The sequence below is a fragment of the Colossoma macropomum genome, unplaced genomic scaffold (genome assembly GCF_904425465.1).
Source record: "Colossoma macropomum unplaced genomic scaffold, Colossoma_macropomum, whole genome shotgun sequence".
Lineage (NCBI taxonomy): Eukaryota > Metazoa > Chordata > Actinopteri > Characiformes > Serrasalmidae > Colossoma > Colossoma macropomum.
In genome coordinates this window covers 44,369,736-44,387,132 of record NW_023494785.1, presented here as the reverse complement: position 1 = coordinate 44,387,132, position 17,397 = coordinate 44,369,736, and the positions used below count along the sequence as shown (strand labels likewise).

Sequence of the window (17,397 nt, the reverse complement as noted above, 5' to 3'; positions counted from 1 at the left end):
ATTAGATCTTCGCTCTTCGCCTGAACATGAGCGAGTATCCAGAGAGAACCCTCATAGCAGCGCACCTTTAATTAGGACCTGCTGACAAATCCACCACTGACCACTACAGCGTCCAGCTGGAGGCGGTGATTCCACTGGAACGGTAGAATTAATTATAACTATTACTATTCAGTAACTCGTGTTTTGGCCACTGGATGTTTTCAAATATGGAATTATGTAAAGAATCGGAATTAAACTGAGTCGCTGTGAAGTCAGAGATGTACCCTGTGTTTACATTATGACTGTAGACAGTCAACAGCGAATCAGATATTACATCATTTTCAATGCAGCGGTCAGCGCCACGTCCGGTAGTGGACCACAAAATAAATCTGCCAGCAGAGGATTTACATCACGTGCACATTGACGTCGGCAACAGCAACATCATTTTATCAAAATCAACAGCACAATCAGACACTGTTTTGCATCGGCCTTTAAAGGTTAAATAAACGATCGATGATAAAGTCTTCTCCGATAATCAGACATTTTCAACGCTGGCGCCACAGTCGAGTATCGCTATCATAGGGAACATCAACAGCAAAATGAAAGCAGCATTACTGACCAGATGTACTATTTAATTTATCTTCTGCACATCAAGGACATTCATTACTGAAACACCTGTGGTGCTACATATGTTACACATTCACACAGTACTGTGAAGTCTTAGACAGCCTGAGAACACGATCTGTAAAGTTATTCATCTGAGCACTGAGTGTATATTCAGTTATAAACAACATTAGAATACACTAACACTAACGATATCACTAACACTATCACAAACACTAATGATATCACTGACATTATGACTAACACTAATGATATCACTAACACTATCACAAACACTAATGATATCACTAACATTATGACTAACACTAACGATATCACTAACACTATCACAAACACTAATGATATCACTAACATTATGACTAACACTAACGATATCACTAACACTATCACAAACACTAATGATATCACTAACATTATGACTAACACTAACGATATCACTAACTCTATCAAACACTAATGATATCACTGACATTATGACTAACACTAACAATATCAACAGTAACATTATAAGTATCACTAACATTAATACTATCACTAAAACTGACACGCTATCACTATCACTATCACCATTACTATCACTAACACTGACACACTATCACTATCACAATTACTATCACTATCACTAGTACTAACACCATCACTATCACTAGCACTGACACACTAACACTATCACAAACACTAACGATATCACTAACACTATCACAAACACTAATGATATCACTAACATTATGACTAACACTAACAATATCATCAGTAACATTATAAGTATCACTAACATTAATACTATCACTAACACTGACACGCTATCACTATCCCAATTACTATCACTATCACTATCACCATTACTATCACTAACACTGACACACTATCACTATCACAATTACTATCACTATCACTAGTACTAACACCATCACTATCACTAGCACTGACACACTAACACTATCCCAATTACTATCACTATCACTAGTACTAACACCATCACTAGCACTGACACACTAACATTATCACTATCACCATTACTTTCACTAACACTGACACACTATCACTATCACAATTACTATCACTAGTACTAACACCATCACTATCACTAGCACTGACACACTAACACTATCACGATCACCATTACTATCACTAGTACTAACACCATCACTATCACTAGCACTGACACACTAACACTATCACTATCATAATCACTATCACTAACACTGACACACTAACACTATCACTAACACTGACCTACCACATTCACTAACACCGACAAACCAACAGTATCACAATCACTATCCTTAGCACTAACACTATCATTAACACAAATAAACAGTCTATAGTGATTTGATGTGTCTGTGTTTTTAGCAGAAATATGACTTATATATATGAAGCAGTGTTAAATGTATATGACTTCAGTTAACAGTGATTCAGGAGGTATAAACGGTGAAGTATTGAACTGTAGAAGTCTAAATGTTCACTGTACTGCATCGCAACTAACACAAACACAGTCAGTGAACACAGTCAGGTTGTTACTGCAGTTTTCTTAGATGACAAACTGAATCAGATGATATTAAAGGGAATACAAACAGTGTTACAGCAACAACAGCTCAATAACAGCTCAGAGAGAGAGAGAGAGAGAGAGAGAGAGAGAGAAAGAGAGAGAGAGAGAGAGAGAGAGAGAAAGAGAGAGAGAGAGAGAGAGAGAGAGAGAGAGAGAGAGAGTGAGAGAGAAAGAGTGAGAATGGTGGTCTCACAGTGTTACAGCATCAACAGCTCAGTAACAGCTCAGAGAGAGAGAGAGAGAGAGAGAGAGTGAGAGCGGTGGTCTCTGTGTTCACCATATGGCTGAGGGGGGATTACAGCACAGCAGATCTCTAAAATTAATCAAAACAACACAAACACACTCAATCAGTACGAGATTAGGAGGAAAGAGCTGCTGTCTGGAGGCGACACATCAGCGCAGAATCCAAAACACCAGCGCAAAAACTCTCACAGCAGCAGCTGCGTCTGTCAGAGACAACCTGCACACTGACACTGACTAACCTAACACTATCACTGTCATTAACACTATCACTAACACTAACCTAGCACTATCACCATCCCTAACACTCACCTAACACTATCACTGACACTGATCTAACACTACCACTATCACTAACACTGACCTAACACTAACACTAACCTAACACTATCACTAACACTGACCTATCACTATCACCATCCCTAACACTCACCTAACACTATCACTGACACTGATCTAACACTACCACTATCACTAACACTGACCTAACACTATCACTAACACTGACATTAACACTATCACTAACCTAGCACTATCACCATCCCTAACACTCACCTAACACTATCGCTGACACTGATCTAACACTACCACTATCACTAACACTGACCTAACACTAACACTAACCTAACACTATCACTAACACTGACCTATCACTATCACCATCCCTAACACTCACCTAACACTATCACTGACACTGATCTAACACTAACACTATCACTAGCCCTGACCTAACACTACCACTATCACTAGCCCTGACCTAACACTACCACTAGCCCTGACCTAACACTATCACTAGCACTGACCTAACACTACCACTATCACTAGCACTGACCTAACACTACCACTATAACAATTACTATCACTAACAAGGACACACTATCTAACACTGACCTAACACTACCACTAGCATTGACCTAACACCATCACTAATACTGACCTTACAATACCACTATCACTAGCACTGACCTAACACTATCACTGACCTAACACTATCACTTACACTGACCTAACACTATCACTATCACTATCACTGACCTAACACTATCACTAGCACTGACCTAACACTATCACTAACACTGGCCTAACACTACCACTAGCACTAGCACTGACCTAACACTATCACTAACACTGACCTAACATTACCACTATCACTAGCACTAACACTCTCACTAATATAGACACAATAACTATAATTATAATCTTTAACTATAAAAAAAGATGTTTTTTCAAGGGTTCTTTAGTGAAGACAATGATTCTGTATAGAACCATGGACACTCAAAGAACCCTTTGCATGCTTAAATGGTCCTTTGTCCTTTTCACGGTGAAATAGTTGTCCAGATTGATGGAGAATGTGTTGTATATGTTTTATGTAACACCAAAAAGGGTTCTGCTATTGTTACGATGTCAAGCTTGTATACAATAGAAGAAGCATTTTCCAGTACTATACAGAACCCTTGTCTTTACTAAGGAACCCTTAAAGAACCATCTTGTTTTAAGAGTGTTGTCATTTTTAACTGTGCTGATTGGCTGAGACTAAAATGATGAACTGCTGAATAACGATCAGTTCTGTTTACTCTGTCTTTTTTCTGTTCTTGATCATGAAACTACAGAAAACTCAGCCGAGCTGGTGTTTACATAATTCATCATATACATCAAACTCTGGATAGAAACGTTTTATTAATTGTATGAAAACTGCGGGGAATAACGTCATTACGCAGAATGTTTTTACTGCTGTAAGCCAAACAGACAGAAACGAAAACATGAAAATCAGCTTTTATTTCATTCTGTTTTCTTCTTATCACCGAACCTTAGCCTGAGGCAGATTACAGCACCTGTAGGTGCCGAATTCCTCTGTGACGACGCCCCCCCAATAAGGTCCTGAAGTGTCCCGCCCAGAGGGTCAGCGAGGGTCAGTAAAGCCCATTATCAGCTCCACTCCCCCACTGTTAACCTCAGTTACGAGTGTGACAGACGAGTCGTCTCTCTCTCCAGCAAGTCCAGACGGAACAGACTAAACACCTACTACAGCTTCAGAGCTCCAGACTGACCACCTTCAGAACATCTCTCTCTCTCTCTCTCTCTTTCTGTCTCTCGGATGATTATAGAGTGCTTTTTAAATGAAACAGTAGAAGCCATATCGCCCCCTACACTTCCTGTAGAGTATTACAGTCTGTCAGAGTGACTGTGTGGATCATATGAACATTATAGAGCTTTTTAAATGAAACAGTAGAAGCCATATCACCCCCTACGCTTCCTGTAGTGTATTACAGTCTGTCAGAGTGACTATGTGGATCATATGAACATTATAGAGCTTTTTAAATGAAATAGTAGAAGCCATATCGCCCCCTACACTTCCTGTAGTGTATTACGGTCTGTCAGAGTGACTGTGTGGATCATATGAACATTATAGAGCTTTTTAAATGAAACAGTAGAAGCCATATCGCCCCCTACACTTCCTAAAGTGCATTACAGTCTGATCGTGTTAATACTCTGAGCTTTTAGAGAACAACTGAAAGCGACAGGTTCATTCATCAATTGTGAGAAATTGAACGATTTGGAAAAAGTTCCCTTTGTTGAGCTCAGAGAGCCGTTTTACAGCCCACACTGAGAACCTGCTGCTTCTGATTTATGTTGACTTTCATTCTGTTTGGGCTTTTGCTCAGCGCAGAGCATCAAAGGAAAACCACACACACACACATACACACACACACACACACACACATATACACACACACACACACAGTCAGACAGAGCAGCTCTAATGCATGTGAGTGTGTGTGTGGCATCTCTACTTACACAGACCAGACTGAAGAAAATAATTATATTAATTGCAACACAGCAACATTTTAGTATTTTTATATTTAATAACTAAATGTCATTAATTTCTATTCATTTCCATTGATTTGCTGTTTGAAATAAGATCATACGCTCGTTCCATCGCTCTGTGTACGTTTCCATAGAATCATGGAGACCACCAGTCAGAGCACGACTGACAGAATAAATCATATCCTGATAATGAACAAAACAGGCTACAGCCAGCTAGCGCTTAGCTTTAAACAGGCAGACAGGACAAGTGCTGCAGCTCTGCGGTCGAACGCTGACCGAAGTAATTAAATCACTTACATGTTTGTTTTTAAAAGAAGCTGAACTCAAGGAGAGAGAGAGAGAAAGAGAGAGAGAGAGAGCGCAGCAGGGCGAGTTAGCTCTCTAACTTGGAGGATGCAGGAAAACGACGTTAAGTAACAAATATTTTTGATATTCAGAACACAGCAACAATTATTCTATCTCAGCTTATATTAGTTCTATATTTCTATGCATACATCAGACATGCAGCACGTTGGGTGCTGTAGGTTTTTGTAACTTCTGCACGAGGACTACACGATTACTCACGAACATAAGCACCACAGCTGCACAATGTATCATTAATCATTAATACTCAGACATCAGAAAACTGTAATAATCACAGTGTTGTTTACTGTGACTGTGATCATCCTGACCAATCACAGTGTGCTGCAATCATTCTGACCAACCATTGAATGTTGTAATGAATCACTATATTTATTTATTGTATTTATGAATCAGTGAGTGTGTTTACATGCACTCAATAATCTGATCATAATCGGATTTCTGCAGTTATCTGATTATTCAAATGGTCATATAAACACCATACTCCAATCTAGAAATCTGATTAAGAAACCTGATCATTTTGGTTAAGTAATCAGATTTCTCAGTGCATGTAAACTCTTACTCTGATTTCTTTCCTTTCTCTCAGTCTGCACATGTGCGAAAACAGACAGCGGTACTGGAAATAAGTGAGCAGCGTTGCTATGAGACACAGCGAAACACTGTTGGAGCGGCGCTGAAACCAAACACGAAATGAAGGATTTCAATATTCTTCATCTTCTAGATGATGTTTGATCATATTTTCAGGTAAAGCGGTGCGATGTTTTAAAAAAAAAGCCATGACAAAGTATGTTACGTTTACGTCTCGTCTTCTTCTGTGAGTTTACTGGCTGGTTTTAGAGCAGAAATCTGATTACTGTCTGACTCATGTAGACCCGGAGTTTCCCAATTATCTGATCACTCAAGTGCATGCAAACATGATCGGATTACTGACAAAATCTGATTTTCTGCAGTCAAGTGCATGTAAACGCACTCAGTGTGATCCAAAAAGGAGATTATTTTGGTTAAAGATCTTTAACCGCTTATTGATTATTCATAACAGACTGTGAGGAACATTACAATCATAACATGTAGTGAAATATATATTGTAATATTTTGTCCATCACTGAATTTCAGAGCTGGTCAAACTGTTTATTTCACGCAAACGCAGATCTGCTTTTCTCTGTGGTTATTTTACTGTGAAGCAAAATTCATTCTGATTAATGTAAAAGTATCAGAGTTCAATACAACAAGTCCAAGCCTGAGTAGCCAAAAACGGTCAAAAAGCCTCAGGACTGTCCAGCACCGCCCTCCCGCCATCCCCCCACTCCTCTTTTTCTGTGAAGCCTCTCAGGGACCTTTATTTCCCCCAAAGCAACTACCACCCACAGCGGGCCAGCGCGCCAAATTCTGTCCACATCGGCCCATTAATTACAGTCTGAAGAGGAAAAAGCAGCTGCTGAGATCTTTCTCCACTTCCTAAGAGGAAGCTCGCTCTAAATCCCTGCCTCTTGGCAGCAAAACACAGGAGTCCAAATTAAAGACCGTGAGGAGCACATCCAAGACCAGCTCCTCACCTCCGCTCCTCACCGCCGCTCCCTCACACAGTCTAAATCTCTACTCCTCTGTTAGAGGTTACTGCACCGCTCCACACTGCGTGAGGCACAAAGCAGTCGAATACAGAGCCAGCTTCACTGACACGTTTGAGGCACGAGCGTGAGATGATTCAGCCACGCGGTTAGCACCGTGCTAACCGGTGGAATATAAGCTTGCATTACTTGTTAACTACATTAGCCTCGTAGCTCCAGTGCTAAATCTAAAGAGGCAAACTTCAGACACCCAGCACATTTGGGCTGAGTAGGACCTGAGTTACTGCTCTCACCGCGCCGCAGTCCTGACGACGGCCTGAAGCACTGAGCACATTTCAAACCCTGCACGGCTTAGATTGGGTTTCACTCTCTAAAACAAATGACTACAGCTTCCCCCACTCCAGCCTCACAGTGCTCACCCTCCAGCATGGACAACAGCTATTCAGTACTCGTGCATGGTCAGTCCTGCTTTTGTGCTTTTTATTTTTGTCCAGCAATGATCACACATTCCTCTAAAAACATGATTTATTGCAGCGCCCAGTTCTACATCAACCTGGTCTACGACTGGAAATCCAGATAACACAGTATTGCTGTATTTAAAGAGAGGAAACACAGTGGAGGCCCAAATATCGATATTTTATTTTATTAATTTAATTATTAATGATGCACCGGTTCATCCACCATACTGGTTGATAATCGTACTCAGGTATGAGTTTAGTCTTTACAGTAACACCATCAGTTTGACCACCAAGCGCAGATAACACAACACAAACAATGCAACATGCCAACGTTAGCCTGTTTAGCTGAATGCCATTGCAGGGATGTTTCAGTCACGTTTTATTGAAAGTGAAATTGTGACCCACAGCGTGGTCAGCTGCAGAGGAAGTCCAGTTTGTTTCTGAGGCAGAAGACAACACTGTTTTATTTTGTAGGGGTTGAAAAATAAAATATAAATATAAAGTTTTGTTTTTTACTATTTTGCACAATTAAAAATACGTCTTGAATACATTTTAAACTTATTTAAATCTGTTTTTAAACGTGGTTCTTATTTAGAGCGAAGGTATGGCCCAGCATGGTTAACTACAAACATACACTCTTAAAAAAAGATGGTTCCTCAAGGGTTCTTTAATAATGAAAATGGTCCTATATAGAACCATGTACACTCAAAGAACCCTTTGCATAATTAAAGGGTTCTTTCCATCATGAAACGGATCTTCAGATTGAGGGAGAATGTGCTGCAGATGGTTCCATATAGCACCCAAAAGGGGTCTACTATGGTTACAATGTCAAGCTTGTAACAATAGAAGAACCCTTTTGGGTGCTATATAGAACCCTTTTCAAAAAGGTGCTATACAGATCCATCTGCAGCACATTCTCCATCAATCTGAAGAACCATTTCACGATGCAAAGAAAACCTTTAATCATGCAAAGCGTTCTTTGAGTGTTAATGGTAGAATCATTTTCCCATTTTCATTGCTAAAGAACCCTTGAAGAACCTTCTAAGTGTGTAGGTTTATATATGTATACACACTGCATGATCAGGGTAAACGGCAAAAAGCAGCCTTTTGACAACAAAGTCATTTTATGGAAATAATTTTATGGAAATTGCAGATTCTAGACTTTCAATCAATGCCACTTTAGTGTTTGTAAGTCATCATATTTTTTGCTACTTTTCTCCTTTTTCTTATCAAAATGAACAGAAAGGGTCAGAAGTGCGACTCAAAGCTGTTCATACTGATTAGAAACCAAGTAAATGTAATTTGTAATGTAATTAAAGCCGTACTGATGTAATTACAATCAAACTGTTGAATGTAATAACTCTAGACTGCTAGGAATGAAACCACACTCCCTTAAAGCATCACCTATTACAGTGTTATTACAGTGTCCTGTTTCATAGCACACTGTAATAGCAGCTCTCAGACACAAACACGGCACAAACGCTTCTTTAATCACCCTGCAGTGCGAGTAAACGGCGAAGAGACTCTGAAACTAAAACAATAAACTCTCACACAGAAGTGAGGACGAACGCTCGGACCAGATCAGAATCTCTGACCTCGACGTGGCGAACATGCTCTTCATTATCAAACACATCAGGGACGGAAGAACCGCAGCAGAGGATCTTCAGCGGAGCAATGACCTCCACCATCTCAGCTGATTGTGGTCTTTATACTCCACTAACGTCTCACAGGCTTTAACACAGCCCCGTTTCTCAACCGCAAAATTGCAATAATGACTCTGAAGAGAAAAAGAGAGAAGCTCTTTGATTTACCCTCTGAAGTCTCAGTGCCCTCCTCCGGGGGCGAGGGGTCTTTCAGTCTCTGCGGCTGTGTGTCCTCTCCGTCAAACTCCCAGCTCTCCACTGCACGTATGAAAAAACAACAAAAGCTGATGAACGAGCTGCAAAAACAGTGCATTTCAAACACATCATGGTTGTGATGTCATAACAATGAACACATTTACATGACCACCCGTTCAGCCTACGGCAGTTTAACCCCCTCCCATTCAGCTACAGCAGTTTAACCCCACCCATTCAGCCTAAAGCAGTTTTGCCCCACCCATTCGGCCTACAGCAATTTAGCCCCACCTACAGCAATTTAGCCCCGCCCATTCGGCCTACAGCAGTTTAGCCCCACCCATTCAGCCTTCAGCAGTTTAACCCCTTCCCATTTGGCTTACAGCAGTTTAGCCCCTCCTATTCAGCCTTCAGCAGTTTAGCCCTGCCTACAGCAGTTTAGCTCCACCCATTCAGCAGACAGCAGTTTAGCCCCACCTATTCAGCCTACAGCAGTTTAGCCCCACCCCTCAGCCTACAGCAGTTTAGCCCCACCCCTTCAGCCTGCAGCAGTTTAGCCCCACCCATTCAGCCTACAGCAATTTAGCCCCACCCATTCAGTTAAATTCAGTAAAATTTTTAAATGAACCAAAATATAGGGTGGCCAGTCAGAGCAGAGCTCATTTACATATCAATCTTAAAGGTACAGTAAAAAAATAGCCTGTTTAATTTGAAGAGATGAAGAGAGGAAGGAAAATGATCATGTTGAAATGAATTATGATTGTTTTTGGTTCATAAACCACACAAATGTGGATCTAAAAATAAAATACATGAATAATGCAGGACAGGGGCTCTTTAAAGGAAGTCCTTTCAGGCTGAAGCAAAAGCAAATGAAGTGTAACACAAATGAACATGAGCTCTGTTCTCCTGTCTGTAAATACTCTGCTGTACATATTAGGAATGAGCTGAGTGTTAAAGATGAGCAGTTTAATAGTGAAGGTCTAATGGTGCTGTGCTTTGCGTACCTGCGTAGTTTCCTTGCAGAGCTCTGCTTTGCTGGTTTCCACTCACAGCTATAACCTTGACTGAGTACACCTTCGTGGGATTGAAGTCATTTATTATCGCCTTGTTCTCACCCTTCCCGATTCGTAGCTCGTTCCTCTCCCCGCCTGCGATCGGACACAAATCAGTGACAGAAGGCTGATTAGCATGCGCTGCCTCGCTTTTCCATTAATGTTAACAAAGCTATCAAAGCTCATTCCACATTCACACTGCCCCAATCTCAATGTCAACCAGTCGGAGTGGAATCAGGAGAACCCCACAGTGAGGACTCAGTGGAGAGATCTGGAGCTCAGGGCCGTATTACAGAACCCTAACTCTGAACTTTTACCTGTTTAGTCTCCATGACCACTGAATTTAGGACAGTATCTATTCCAGAATAACAGTTCCTAACTTCATAATCTCGTCATGAACTCCAGAGAAGAAAACAGCATCACACAAACATCCTAACTAGACTAGACCTCCTAAATCCTGTCCTAACTTTAGGATGAACCCCAACAGGGTCCTCACTTCTGTTTAAGGTCCGCTTCTATGGTTTTTAGGCAGCTGTGTCAGCAGCATAGTTCACTACCAGCATAATGAGCTCCATTTATTTCTACTGTAAAACGCTGCTTTCACTGTGAGATGATTTTCTTTTCTAACTCTGCGTTTTAAAGATCTCAGACGCTGCAGACTCGATCTCCACCGCCCCTCTGATCACCTTCGTGTGTTAATGTTGATGATGAAATATTACAGTGATGGTGGTGAATAATGAGGAGACGGAGCTGAACGTGTGTCTGTTTATGAGGAGGAGTAACGTTAGCGCGCTCGGCTAAAGCGTTTGGGAAATGGAGACTGAAACTGAGGAGCGGCGATGCTCTGATAAACAGCAGGGGGCGCTCTCACAGTTTTCACTACTTACAGTTTATCACACTTTAGTTCTGTTTGGCCTTTTTTACATCAGTTACTGTAGCTGTCTGGATACCTAACGATTATTTTGATTACATGAATACATTTCAGCTGTGTGTGGATCGTCGGTTGCTAGGCAACAGACATGACACTTTTTTGTCGACTTTGATTGAGATTGAGAAAATAAAACTTGTAAATTAAGGTAAGATTTATTTCTGTAATATGAACTTCTGAAACATCTTGTCTTGACCTGTCAGATCTCACATTACAAGCCTCACTGCTCGAATCTGATCTCTCTGACTCGATGGTTCATGCTCGTTTAGGTAAGTGACTCAAATCTGTCATTAATGTGACGAACCGGCGTCCTGAAATGACCCTCATGAACACATCCTACTCAGTAACGTCGTGTGAATGAATCACAAGCATCATCAGCACAAACTAACGAGCAGAACGAGCTTCGCTGAGAAGATCATTAACTCTGATCAGCTCTCAGCTTCATTATTAGAGCGAGACGAAGAGAAAAAGGTGAGATGAGCTGCTTTTCCACCGTTTACAGGCTTTAACTTCTGTTCTGTGCTGCTGCCATGGTAACGCTGAATGATGGTCACGCGCAGTGAAGAAAAAGCACATGAATTCTGATCTGAGTGTCACATTAAGGTCACATGGCCACGAATCGGATACGTATCCGATCTAGGACCACATATGAAAGTGACTCAGGTCAGATTTGAAAAGATCAGATTTGTGTTCACACAACCCTGAAAACATCAGGTCTGAGTCACATTAGGGCAAAAAATCTGATTTGTGCCACTTCAGCCTGGTAATGTGAACGTAGCCTTAAAGGCAGGAAGTCTCTATAACATGGCTTTGGGTTACATCTGACCTGCTTTACTGAATTACGGTTTAATGTGAGCCTATGTTCGCTCTGCAGTGCTGCCTGCGAATAGATGGATGCTAAAAATGAATAAATTAACAAACCCATGCAGGTTTTGTTGCATTACGGTTTAATTATAGCTTGTTATGATGTTATGTCTATCTTTTATGCTATACAAGAATCTAAATTTGTCTGTTTTCTTTTCTAGTCCTCTATTTGCTCTCCGTGTTTGTTTAGGTCTGCTGACTCGACTGATAAACAAAGTGTGTGTTCTTTCTCTGTCAAAGACCAACTAAAAACACTCAATTTTAGCTCTGGAATGAGAGTTTAATCAATATAACTGGAAGCATCTGATCAAAAAACCCGCTCCAGCCTACTGACCCCAGTCCTGACAGTGTACCTAAACCAATACAACACAAGCCAAAAAATATGAATAAATAATCTTACATACTGTACATTTATCTCATATTCTACTGTGTGTTTAAGCCCAACACAATGTAAAATAGCAGCCAAATACCTTCGAGCTGTCCAGATACTTATGGAGGGCACTGCAGGATCGCTTTAAGACTTTAAGGGTGTTTTCTCCCGTGGGTCTTTGTGATTGATCTGAACTCAGATCTGTTAAAGTGAAAGTGAAGCAGCTGCAACTGATCTCAGGGCTTCTAGTGTTCACAGTTTGAGAGAACTTTAGAAGGGACTCGGTTCTCTTTGGTGCTGATGAGATCTCAGACCACTTATCGTTCACATCTCCACTGCTTTAGAACTCAGAGATCACCTGGGGAAGCATCACAGTGTTGTTGACTGTGATCATCGTGACCAATCACAGTGTTGTTGACTGTCTACGGTGATCGTTCTGACCAATCAGAGTGTTGTACAGGTTCACTGGGGTTTGCAGGGGTTCACCGAGGTGTGCATGAGTTTGCTGGGGCTCTCTGGGATTTGAGAGGGATTTTAGGGGTTTGCTGGGGCTCTTCAGGGATTAGGGAGGGATTGTAGGGGTTTGCTGGGGTTCTGTGGGATTTAAGAGGGATTTTAGGGGTTTGCTGGGGCTCTTTGGGATTAGGGAGAGACTGTAGGGGTTTGCTGGGGTTTTGTGGGGTTTAAGAGGGATTTTAGGGGTTTGCTGGGGTTCTGGGATTAGGGAGGGATGTAGGGGTTTGCTGGGGTTCTGTGGGATTTGGGAGGGACTGTAGAGGTTCGCTGGGGTTCTCTGGAATTTGAGAGGGATTGTAGGGGTTTGCTGGGGCTCTTTGGGATTAGGGAGGGATTTAAGGGGTTTGCAGGGGTTCTCTAGCATTTAAGAGGGATTGTAGGGGTTTGCAGGGCTTCTCTGAGATTACGAGGGATTTAAGGGGTTTGCAGGGGTTCTCTAGCATTTAAGAGGGATTGTAGGGGTTTGCAGGGGTTCTCTGGGATTAGGGAGGGACTGTAGGGGTTTGTTGGGGATTCTCTGGGATTTGAGAGGGATTTTTGGGGTTTAGCAGGGGTTCTCTAGCATTTGAGAGGGATTGTAGGGGTTTGCTGGGGTTCTCTGGGATTAGGGAGGGATTATAGGGGTTTGCAAGGGTTCTCCAGCAGTTTGAGGGGGATTGTAGGGGTTTGCAGGGCTTCTCTGAGATTTCTGGGGGGTTGTAGCGGTTTGCTGGGATGAGGGAGGGATTGTAGTGGTACGCAGGGGTTCTCTGGTATTAGGGAGGGATTGTAGGTGTTTGCAGGGGTTCTTTGGAATTTTGGAGGGATTATAGGGGTTTGCTGGGATTGGGAGGGAATGTAGGGGTTCACTGGGGTTCTCTGGGATTTGGGGAATTGTAAAGGTTCTCAGAGGTCCACTGGGGTTTGCTGGGGTTCAGGAAACTTTGCAGGGGTTCACAGAGGTTCAGAGTGATGTTTACCATTTACTGTGATCATCCTGATCAATCGCAGCTCCAGATGAGCTGCTGTGTGTGTTCAGATGAATCAGTGTATTCATGTTGTCCAACAAAAGGAGATTATTTTGGTTAAAATAAAGCAGGACAGTCTTTGACTCTATTACTGAATCACTAATTAGTTTCAATATTTTTCATGATGTATCGTAAATGAGATATGTAGTCATAACATCACAATCTTGATACATGATTCTGTACATATCATGCAGCCCTACACAACACTGTCTCTGATGGGTAGAGCTCTGTTTCTGCCTCACTTCATCTCTCGGGTTCCACAGTGAGGACTCTCACTGTGAGAAATCCACTCAACTCCACTGAACTCCATCCGAAACCCGCCTGCCTCCGCAATTCAGATCATTGGCCAATGACACTGATTAAAATCCTCGCGGCCCACCAGGAGATCAATTTGGGGCGTGTAAATTGTGCTTGCTCAGCGGCCGCGGCGAGCGTGATTGGGGTTACAGAAGAGCAGAGAGGTTCCGAGCTGAAGAAGGCTTGCTGATGAGTCGGCACCTCTTTAGGAGAAATGAAAGAAAAGTGCTGCAGACAGCAAAGTGTCACCTGATGTAGCACCTGGTGAGAGAACATCAAAGCATTCAAATCCTCATTTGTTTAAATTATGCTGGGAGGGATCCAAAGCACAAAAACGTCAAATCAGTTTGTCATAAAGCGCAGATTTGTTGCTGTGCTTTGATTAGAACTGTGATGAAACCAGGAGGCTTTTGAGAAAAGACAACCAGGTTCTACAAGAGTTAGCTTTAACTAGACTGCTCGGTCTGTCTGAGTCAGAGAGGCTCACAGAGAGGAAGCTAACCAAGAGAAAGCTAACCATGCTAACCACCAAGAGAAAGCTAACCAGGCTAACCAGCAAGAGAAAGCTAACCACCAAGAGAAAGCTAACCACCAAGAGAAAGCTCATCATGCTAACCACCAAGAGAAAGCTAACCACCAAGAGAAAGCTAACCACGCTAACCACCAAGAGAAAGCTAACCACCAAAAGAAAGCTAACCACGCTAACCACCAAGAGAAAGCTAACCACACTAACCACCAAGAGAAAGCTCATCATGCTAACCACCAAGAGAAAGCTAACCACCCTAACCACCAAGAGAAAGCTCACCATGCTAACCACCAGGCTAACTACCAAGAGAAAGCTCACCATGCTAACCACCATGCTAACCACCAAGAGAAAGCTAACCACCAAGAGAAAGCTCACCATGCTAACCACCAAGAGAAAGCTCACAATGCTAACCACCAGGCTAACTACCAGGAGAAAGCTAACCTGGCAAACATAACTATCAAGCTAGCTCATCTGCCTGCCTGTCATCTCGTTCGTCCTTTCGGCCAGCATTGCCTGGATGCAGATCCAGCAGTGAACTGAATAAGAACGTTCTTTAAGGTTCTCCATGTAAAGATGCAGCTGTAAAGTAAATCTCCCCTAAGGTTCTCCATATAAAAGATCCAGTGTTAAAGCGAACTAAAACCTTCTTTAAAGTTCTCATTGTAAAAGAAGTAGCAGTAAAGTGAATTAGAACCTTCTTTAATGTTCTCCATGTAAAAATGCAGCAGTGTCAGTGCTGTAGCAGGCTGGGAGTGCAGAACTGTCAATCGTGCATGCTCATTAGAATATTAGGCCACACCCCACCGTTCTCAGCTGGGACTGTCAGTTTTATTATATTCCTGTGTTGTTTTATTCAGACTCGATGTTTAATAAACCTCAGCTTTACAGACGAGTTCTGAGCGTGTTTACATTCACACAGCAGAACTGAAACGGCCGCGTTCTGTTTGTGATCTTTACGAGAACGTTAATCTCCTGAGTTCCTTTAGAAAAGATAACACAGAACGTGAGATTCAGGCCAGACAGTGAAGTTTAACTGTGTTTGTTTAGTTTTAATCTCAGTCGGAGACAAAACTGACCGAGCGAGAGCTTCAGGGAGCAGCTTCAACCACGAAAACACACAATCTATAACTGTAACAGACTCAGCAGGACAGAATTCAGCTTTTCACTGACCAAACCTGACATGACTCTCTCTCTCTCTTTCTCTCTCTCTCTCTCTCTCTCTGTCTCTCTCTATCTACCTCCCCCTTCTCTCTCTATCTACCTCTCTCTCTCTACCTCTCCCCTCTCTCTATCTCTCTCTCTCTCTCTCTCTCTCTCTACCTCCCCCCTCTCTCTATATCTCTCTCTCTCTCTCTCTCTACCTCCCCCCTCTCTCTCTACCTCCCCCTCTCTCTCTCTTTCTCTCTCTCTCTCTCTCTCTCTACCCCTTTCTAACTCACTTTCTCTCACTGTCTCTCTATATCTCTGTTCTTCCGCTCTCTGTCTGTCTCTTTCTCTCCCTCTCACACTATCTCTCTCTTTCTCTGTCTTTCCTTTCTCTCTTTTCACTCTCACATCTCTTTTCATTGTATCTCTCTGTCTCTCTTTTCACTCTATCTCTCTCTCTCTCTCTCTCTCTCTCTCTGTCAGTATTGTTTTGATTTGGAACTCGTTCTATTGAATCTGATACTGTAAACACAGGATCTGACGGTGACCCCTCTGTGACCTGCTCAGCTTCTGGCGCGTCACTGCAGGCCAAGAGTTCCAGCAGTTTGGCCAAAATTCAAATTTGCCCAGTTTCCCCTTCAGCCAAGACCCGTTTCAGTGTCTGAAGTTTGCTTCTTTATTTTTAGCGCTGGAGCTACGAGGCTCACGCAGCTAAGCAGTGATATGAGTTTATACTAACTGCATGTCTAAATCATCATCTCACTCGCCCGTTGCCTGTCGGCTCTCTGTCCGCCAGCTTTTTATTAGAATTTGCAGTTCCACCTTAAATGGTGCTGCAGTCACATTCTGACCATAAATGACCAAGAAAATCGGTAAAGACTGTTAAGGATTGCCTGTTAGACATGCTGAATTGGTCAGTGAGGGACGGTCACTCTGAGCAGCCCAATCAGGAATGCTGTGGAATGTTCTGGAACGCTCTCAGCGTGTTCGTACACGGCCCATTGTTGTCCGTAGAAAAGGGATTTGTGGCCTTTAAAGGGGGGCTGGGGGTGGGGTGAGTGTGTGGGTGAGCTCAGAGACCCTCATAGGCTAATAAGGCACCTGATCCCCTCAAAGCCTCGCTGTCAGCCAGAGGTTGGGCCTGCGTCCCTGTTATCCTGAGCCAGATCTGAGCCTAATCCCAGCCTGCTGTTAGAGACGGGCCGGGAAACTCACAGCCCCTTCACCAAAGACATATACACACATACATACATAC

The 17,397-nt window shown here is 42.4% G+C and overlaps 1 protein-coding gene across 1 annotated transcript in view; it reads right to left on the bottom strand.

The window, feature by feature from the left end:
* col14a1a (collagen, type XIV, alpha 1a) overlaps nt 1-17,397 on the bottom strand; it is a 167,690-nt gene that overhangs the window by 132,683 nt on the left and 17,610 nt on the right. The window contains 2 exon segments of the mRNA XM_036596192.1: nt 9,413-9,502; nt 10,441-10,584. Of these exon segments, the coding sequence (XP_036452085.1) occupies nt 9,413-9,502; nt 10,441-10,584 (234 nt within the window).